The 9,227-nt window shown below is 43.8% G+C and overlaps 1 protein-coding gene across 1 annotated transcript; it reads left to right on the top strand.

The window, feature by feature from the left end:
- The first annotated feature begins 572 nt into the window (after positions 1–572).
- LOC114441362 (beta-1,3-N-acetylglucosaminyltransferase lunatic fringe-like) lies at positions 573–6,978 on the top strand. Its single transcript, XM_028414253.1, has 8 exons — positions 573–1,046; positions 4,509–4,557; positions 4,909–5,011; positions 5,093–5,246; positions 5,431–5,516; positions 5,597–5,756; positions 5,862–5,947; positions 6,648–6,978. The coding sequence occupies exons 1-8, from the start codon at positions 681–683 to the stop codon at positions 6,712–6,714; spliced, it is 1,071 nt and encodes a 356-aa protein (XP_028270054.1). The 5' UTR covers positions 573–680; the 3' UTR covers positions 6,715–6,978.
- Positions 6,979–9,227: the final 2,249 nt, after the last annotated feature.

The following is a 9,227-nucleotide window of genomic DNA, read 5'->3' as shown; positions in this document are numbered from 1 at the left end:
TGAAATGAATTATACATAAGAAAGCTTGTTTTAATGAAGTGTTGCATCCTATTTACGACAGCCAACATTCATACAGGTTATCCATCTGGCTTTACATCTAAAAATATGCACCCATATATGTGAAATAATACAGATGCTGCTTCCATGTACAGCGCCAGGAATGATTTGTTATGAGCAATTTCAGCCTCTAGTGATCAGATCTCCACCTGGTTTAACCCTTTATGTGAGATTTTATGGGACATCACTCTGCACAGCCTTCACTGAAACACTAGTGAACATCTCTTGTTGTGAGAATGCTGTTGACATGAGACATAAAGCACCAGAGGGAGATGTTTTTATTTATAAAGTGTTTGTGTGCTACTAATAATAGATGTGTGTATAAAGCACTTCATCTCTTCATATTAACCTCGTTAAGCTGTTTATTTCAGATTAGAAATAAACTGTGGACCGGCTCCAAGTTGGAAAACCCCGCCCACACCCAGCGCTCAAATCGGCCACTGGATGCAGCGCAGCCCGGACCGTCCCGCCCACTGCTGGAGTTTATAACTTCACTGTAACAGCTGCAAGTCGCTCAGTGGGAGGTCGTCCACTGAAGGAGACACGCAGGGCGGCTGTGGCTTGTGTCCTGAGATGTTGTAATCCCGTGAAAACACTCTCTATCTGAACATCCACACATCACAATGTGGAAATCCTTCGGGGGATCAAGAACTACCTTCAGCTCAGCGGGACCCCGCGCTGCCGCCGCCGCCGCCACCGCCGTCACCTGTCTGCTGGTGACCGGGATGCTGGTGGTCAGTGGCGGGCACCCTGAGAGCGGAGACCCGGGGGCTCCTCCAGCCGCGGGGAAAGTTTTTTCGACTTATTTCAGGAAACTGACCCGGGAGAAGAGAGCGATAAGCGGGCCCCCGCGGAGCAGCGCTCCCCCAGGACCAGTGGAGCATCTCTCCACGGAGGACTTGTTCATAGCGGTGAAAACCACCGGGAGGTATCACCGGCAGAGACTGGAGCTGCTGCTGGACACCTGGATCTCCAGAAACATGGCACAGGTGAGTCAGGGTGGGTTATAATACCTGACACCTACAGAGAAGCAGTTAGTTTCACTTCAGTCATAAACTGGAGTTTGCTTCATTTACAAGTCAAAAGCAGACTGTGTTTACATCTCACACACACTGCAGACAGGAACATGCTTTGATGTTCTGTTTTTACATGAGGTAAAGTTCCCTTTTATATCAATTCAGTGATGTTAATGTAAACACAGATAAAAAAAATAAAATAAAATGAATGCACATGCATGAGCACAAGCAGCCTAAATGCTTGTGCACTGAATCCTAAACGGCTCCTTCACCTCCTGCTGCAATTGCAAAGTTATAAACCCTTTGAAATGTGACTGGGCTCTCTGGCTCTTTGATCCCACCAGCAGCCGGTGAATTGTAAAACAGAGATAGAGGCCTTTGTAATGTATGAGATGGAGATGTGAGGGGCTAACAGGCCGACCACACAGCTGCTAATGTGTTGACACAAAGACAAGCAGGGGACATGAGGAGGAAACAATACACTGTATGAGCTGAGGAACCCTGGACTTCATCACCACCAGAGGTTCACAAATGAGATACACATTGGCTTCACGGCTGCGTGTACAATAAAACAATTGTTCAGCTCAAGGCTGAGTTCAGTCCTGCATTTTTAAAAAAAAAAGCAGCTTAGCTGCACTCAGAACTGACATGTCCTGGCAATGGGAGGAAGTTGAAGTGCTTTGCAGTCAGTTCAGGAGTAGACCAGTTAATTCCTGACTTAAGAGAGCCACACATATTTATTAGTATGAGGTATTTTAAGGTGAGTGTGACGTATTCTGGCACACATACATTGACGTTACTTTGTTGTGCAGTTCAGTGCATTTCTCTTTTACTCTTTCTTTCTCTACTAGTAGAGCTGCAGTAAGACTTCATTGGGGATTTCTCCAAAAAATGGTTGAAAATGACCTGACCAACGTCTCAAAACCTAAAAATGTTCAGTTTACAGAAAAACAAAAAAGAAAGTAATACCTGATGAAATGCTCGGTCAACTTATTATTGAGTTTGTGAAGACTTGTCCTGGATCAAAACATTAGTCATATGATGTGGATGAGTTTTAACATGACTACTGAAGTTGAAAGGCAGAAGCTGGTACAGGGGGAGTTCCAGCCACGCAGATAAATATTTGACATCAAATGGATGGAAAGACCGCTTCCTGGTCTGATCCCCGGTGGTGGTGAGTGACTCAAAGATGAATCTGCTGCTATAAAACACATGGGACGGTGGTGTACTGCACCCAGCAGCTTCAAAGCCCGTAATGAAATGCAGGCGCGGCAGCGGATCGCACACTGGTCGTTTTCCAGTTAAACCTCAGTGTTTGAAGAAGGACTCGCTCAAGACATCTCATGCTGCAGCCAGACTGTTGTCATGTAAACACAGTTTATGTAGGGGGGGGATCAGATGCCGTGTGTGTGTGCGTGCGTGCGTGTGACACATTCCTGCATCTGCTCTCACGGTCAGGTGTGTGTAACCCTACCTGTTTCCCAGGCACACCCCTATACTGTAAAATTGCTGAGTAATGGAAACACAGCAACACACACAAACACACACATAATCACTGTTACCTTCACAAACACACAAATGCCCTGGGAACTCACAGGATTTCTCATGGGAAGTTAAAAATGTGTCTGATCACAAGAGTAAACACACACACACACACACACACACACACACACACAACTTTCTCCTGTCTTGCTGTTTCCTGTGTTGTAAAGCTCAACTCTTGTCGACCCCCTCCCTCCAACTTCCCCCACTGCTTTCCCAACTTGGCTCTCGTACACACTGGTATGACACACACACACACGTACAGATGCAGAAGCTGACTCCTCTCGAGAGGCTTAAGAGGCTCTGAGTGAAAAAAAAAAGTCTTGACAAAAACTCACAGCTGGCTGGGCTGCCTCTCAGTTTTTTTTCCTTCTTCTACCACAGGCCGCGATGTGATCTCACAGTACTTGAACCGAAGATTTATTATTAAATTTGTGCCGCATGGCAGGCGGGTTGCAAAGTGGAATCCCTCTGAGGCTGATCTTTTTACCCTGGCAGCGTGTATAGTGAAGTCAGAGGGTATTTTTACAAAGTTCTCCCTGTTCTCCCGAACACTTGATTTGGACCTGAAACACTGGCTATGAGACACTCGCCATAATGTTACAGCCACATCAGACAAACAGCATGTCAGCTGCTTTTAGGGGACAGATAAACACGTAATTAAACTACTGTCTCCTGTCAGGTCCTTTGCATTTGCTTAACATCTGAAGGCTGCAATACGCAGACATGACAGACTTTGGCCATCTGCCCTGCTGATGTTCTGCCAGGCCTTGACTGCACCAACCCATTATGTATTGATCTGCTTGGCTTAGAAAAGTTTCGTAGACTTCAACGATACATATGGCCAAACATCTTGTTGTCAAGCAGGTCTTTGATTTGTGGAATGCTGTGCCTGTTTCAGACACCTAATGTAGTTCTGATCCAAACATGAGTCAGTCTGCATGAAGAGACACACGGAGACACAACAAATACTGATTTAAAGTGATTGTTTAACACTGAAAGGGTGGTCTTGTCATAAAGCTTGGCTGTCTATGCTGTAGAAGTATTCCCTTTTGCCAAAACATTAGTAAAAAAAATCAGTACCCAGAATACATTGGTCTGTTTGGCCTGTTTCTTTTCAGGATCATGGGGTTTGTATCCTTTCCTCCCCTGCTCATGCGTGGCCCAAATTTTGTAGTATTATAAATGTTTCTGCATCCTTATCCAAAGTTTAAGCAACAGCCCTGCAGTCTGCCAGATGATACGTTATATGTCACCCAGTGAACTATGTTGGCAAAAGAGCTGGGAGCTGGGGGGGGGGGGGGGGCTACAACGCCACATTGATACAAAGCAGAATCATCACCGTTTTCCTTTGAATTAGTGGCTCAATAGCTGATTTTTTTTGGGAGACCGTGCAACATTGTTTTGAGTTCTTGTTTTATCTTCTATTCACATGGCCATGAACAGGCTCAGAATAAATCTGCACGTTAACCCTTTGTGTCATTGTTTTATTTGAAATCTATTGTCCTGGACTGTGAAGGCAACATAACAGACTATTTACAGAGCGCTCTGTATGTGCACCCGGGGTGTGCGTTCACTTCCTGTGGAAAGTTATTGGGTCTACACAGCTTCCTGAGTGCACAGTGACCCTCAACCTCTTCACTCGTCACATAAACACTCAGTCACACGCTCAGCGACAGCTGCTCTGCTGCTGATAGATATTAGTCTTACCTTTGGCTTGGCCTTCATCCAGGGTCCATAATACTCAGTGCTGCCTTGTGGAAAACAGGAGGAGTCTCACCTGAAATCACAAACGCTGATCCATGAAGAGTGATGGCGGAACACTGCGAGCGCCTGCATCATGATGTGGCTGAAATAATACAAACTATGTTATGTTTTTTTGTTTTTCCACAGACGTACGTGTTCACTGATGGAGAGGATGAGAAGCTGAGGAAAAGGATGGGTGAGCTGCGCACTCACACACTCACACACACACTCGTTCAGAGCAGTTTCGCTGACTAGCAGCAGTGTTATCTGCAGGAAAGCAGGAATCAGGCTGCTGACTGAGCAATACCGTGTTTCCATGAAGTGCAGGAAGCCACTTCACTTTAATCAACAGGCCTCTTCCTCCTCATGCTCATGGAATTGTTCTAATTTCAATGAAGCATTCTTCTCATTATCAGGCACATGGTGTGGCTCACTGTAATAATGTGCATTAGGATATTTATGAGCGAGTTTTTATTCAAATATTTAAATAGTTTTTTTTGCTCCTTAAGGAACAATTAAGTGTGGATTTCTGTTTATTGATCACCAGGTGCTCACTTGATCAACACCAACTGCTCGGCGGCACACAATCGTCAGGCCCTCTCCTGTAAAATGGCTTTGGAGTATGACACTTTTATCAACTCTGGACGGAAGTAAGACGCCATCCACACCGCTCGCACCTTAGGTTTACACAGAAAGACATGAGGTCTAACTGTCAGTATCATGTGTTGCAGGTGGTTTTGTCATGTTGATGATGATAACTATGTGAACGTGGACTCCCTCCTGAAACTGCTGTCTCAGTACAGCCACACACAGGACGTGTACATCGGGCGACCCAGCCTGGAACGACCAATAGAGGCCACAGAGAGGCTTGGCACCACTGATATGGTAATTTTAACACGATCTTGTCCAGCAGGGGCTTCAGACACAGGAGAAAAAGAAGGCTGACTGACTGTGGCATTGCCTGGGTCGGGTCCAAGTGAAAACTAGAGCACATCATTTCAACTTTGTCCTTTGCTAAACACTGATCCACTGTCACTCATGCTGCTTGTTTGTGTGTTTGTGTCTACAGAGGCAGGTGCGTTTCTGGTTTGCCACAGGAGGAGCCGGCTTCTGTCTGAGCCGCGGCCTCTCTCTCAAGATGAAACCCTGGGCAAGGTAAGCCCTCATTTAGATAAATAAGATACATGGATAAATAATATGATGCTAAGTCAAACCATGTCTTCTTAACACTGTAGCGACGGCACATTCATGGCCACAGCGGAGCACATTCGCCTCCCTGACGACTGCACCGTTGGCTACATCGTGGAGGCACTGCTCGGCGGGAGCCTCATCCGCTCGGCTCTGTTCCACTCCCACCTGGAGAACCTAGGACTGGTGTCAGACATACACAGCCAGGTATACAGACACATAAAGGCAGCACGAAATAAATTACATTATTTGCTATTGTGAACAATGAAAGATGTCACACGTGTGTGTTGTTGGTGTTGTTGCTCCTGTCAGGTCACGCTCAGCTACGGCACAGTGGAGAACAGCAGGAACACCGTTAACGTGAAAGGACCATTCTCAAGAAATGAAGATCCAACAAGGTAAAGTATTTATACATATTTTGTTATTCCAGTGTCAGCACTTACAACAAAGTATCAACCGAGGAACTAAAAAAATGACTTTAATTAAGCAATGCGCCACTGTTAGATTTAATTATTTGATCGTGTGATTGTTTTTGTAATTAATTTCTCATCTAAGTAACTAATTAAACAGACCTCTGCTAATGAAGAAAACATGAAACATGGTCAAGCCTGGGGATGCAGACTAAGGTCACCTTCACTGTGAACAGCACAGTGACACATCCAAGCAAACAGGCAAACCAATTATCTGCCCTGGCTCTCTTGTTGGTAATTGTCCTGCATGTACTGAATTGAGGTCATTGTTATTACATCTATATCTTGTTAGTCATGGCGGTGTGCCTAGAAGGGCTGTAATGAGATTAGCTTGCTCTAAACTATTTTCGATAGGATAATGGGGGAAAACACAAGTTATTTTGGATTTTTAAAATGTGTGGAACACAGTCCTTTAGCTGTTTTGGCAGGAAATCATTTCACTTTAAAATGTGTACTACAACAGTGTTTTATGTAAGCTTTTGTTGGAGTGCATGTTCTACCACTGTGACAAGTTTCCTGGCTTTGTTCATTGTATGTGTGCACGACCAATTGTATTCACGGCCTTATTTTGAAATCCCCAGTTGGCAGCTTCCAGGCATTGTGACAACCATTTCCCCCTCTTTCTCAGGTTCAGGTCTGTCCATTGTCTGCTGTACCCAGACACTCTTTGGTGCCCCAGCCCCCAACGACTTTAACACCCATCCAGAGACATAAAAGGGAGGGATGGACCGATGGGGGAGAAAAGGTGAATGCCTTTGGAGCAGGAAATTGTTGCAGCAAGGCTTACTGGTGCTCTCCCTTGACTCCTGAAGGCCTGTCTTAGACAATTTAAAGTTTTCCTTAGCAGTCTGTCTTTTAGACTTGTTAGGAAAGTGTAGTGCTCAATGCCAAAAACTGCAACAAGAGCAGACCAAAAAGCCAAGTGTCTTGGAAATGTGTGGTGCGACGGTGGCCGCCTACATCAGAAGCTTGTATGCTCTGTGTGGTTAGGACATTTTTAGAGCTGTGGTGGTCTCCTGTCTTGTTTTGTACTTCAGCTGTAATCAGGCTTAGCTGTGAATTTAGCTTAATGCTAACATTTGCTTGTGAAATTGAAGCTCATGTGAAGATTCTAGTCAGCTTGATTCTGTATTTTCTGTACATTTTATCAGTTATGGTAACACTGTGCTCATCCGTTGGGAAGGATTTTAGGGAAATACTGAAGCCAGCAAGAAGCGATCTGATTGGTTAGGTGTGCCCCGGTAGCTCAACTATCTATTCCTCCACCATCCTTCCTGTATCTCTCCACCAGACTAAAAAAAAACATTTAGCATGTGAATGGCAAATGCTAAGCTAACCAAAAACTTACTATAGCTCTATATTTACCATAGCAGCAATAAAACTGTCTTATATACAAGAATTACACCCCTCTTATTGCACTGAACACCTTTGTGTGTGTGTGTAACTAGGGTGGCAAATTTCAACCGGGAAGACCGACCTGTAAAATCTTTGCCATAAATGTTGTAAGTACAATGTTATTATTTAGCATTCATCCTCCAGTAACCATGTCTGCACCAGAGTACTGGAGTCAGACAGATATTTCTATTTGAAATGATAAACTGACTGATTAGTGTCCTTACAGTCATCTATTGACTGTATCCTATCTGTATAGACCAGTCAAACAGACCACAAACCACGGCTGTGTGCTGCTCTAGTGTTAACAGTTACACACAGATCAAGTTTTAATTCTCAATTTTGACGTTTTCATTTCATCTTTGTTCAGTATTAATCCTTCTCTGATGTATATTTCACGACCGAGCACTTTGCTGTTTTGTTTTGTTTGCTTTATCTTTTGGTAAAGCAGTAAAATGAAGGAATACTTTAACATTTGACCCACGTTAAACTAACAACATATACTGTGCTGATTTAGGCCCTTTCAAAACAGACAAAAACAAACAGTCTTCAGTATAAAAGGGTACAATCTGCCTTCGTTCCCAGGTCTGACTATTTATTAGTTCAGTCTGATGGAAAAGTGACAGCTGGTGGACGCACATACCGACAACGCTTCCTCAAATGTCAAACTATTCGTTTAAAACCTTCATGTAAACTAACTTCACAGTTTAAACTCATCCATTAAAGCCTATAACACAAAGCATTGTTTCACAAAGATGTTTAGCACCTTTTTGTAATCCATGCTTTTAAAATGCTGTAGCGGTTTAATGAAGACATTTAATGAGAAATGACTCATGTTGGGTCGTCCTCTATCTTGCTGTGAAAACTGTGAAAACAGTTTTTTAAAATTGTGCTGCAGGTTAAGTTAATAAGACGACATGTGTCCCTTGTTACATGAATGTATGTGGTGTTGAACTGTTGCTTCTGAAGCATACGTGCTCTCTCCAGTATCTGGAATGTATGTAGATATTGTGTTTAATAAAAAAATGTTTTCAAGACAAACATTTGAATGTTTTTGTGTGAGACTGTGAACTCTAGGGGGTTGTGAATGAGGATGTAAAGGACACCGCTCTGACCTTTCACTTCTGACCTTATTTATGAGCTGTTGGGCTCCTTGTCGGGGAGCTCACATAGAGTTTGCACCAAACTCTATGTGAAATTCCTCCTACACACATATACACACACACACACACTCAATCCTAGCAGGGAGCCCTCTTATCTGATTGAAGCACACAGAGGGGCCTGCACAGATGAAAGCAGAACCAAACGATTATCAGATTGTGAGTGTGTGTGTGTGTGTGTGTGAGAGAGAGATGTCCTCTCTCCCACTGTGAGATGTCAGGCTGTGTGGACCGTGGGGAACGCTTACTCAAACACTTACACAGTAGTGATTTTCCAAAATCACTGTTTTACAAGACTTTGGGTGGACAGGGACATCTGCTGGCTGCATGTGGTACTGCAATGAGGGTTTAGTAGTACCGCATGACAGTTGACTTGTAGTATAAATATATTAATAATAATTTAGTGATGCTTGTGAACTCTGGGGGACCTCAAACCTGACTGTGCACCACCAAACCTAAAGCTGCACTTTAAATGAGTCCATCCAGTGAAGATGATCCCATTTTTACCACCTGTCCTCCTTTTCATCATGTTGATTCTGCCTTTCAAAAGTAGGTTATGTCCTCCAGAAATAGCACATTATTGCTGTAAAAAGCTTTATCTGCTGACACACTGTAGACAACAAATCTGAGTTTAAAGAAACACATCTGCAAGATAT

Source organism: Parambassis ranga, chromosome 1 (genome assembly GCF_900634625.1).
Source record: "Parambassis ranga chromosome 1, fParRan2.1, whole genome shotgun sequence".
In the NCBI taxonomy this organism is placed as follows: domain Eukaryota; kingdom Metazoa; phylum Chordata; class Actinopteri; family Ambassidae; genus Parambassis; species Parambassis ranga.
Note: the sequence above shows the minus strand (reverse complement) of the source record. Positions and strands in the feature narration are given on the sequence as shown.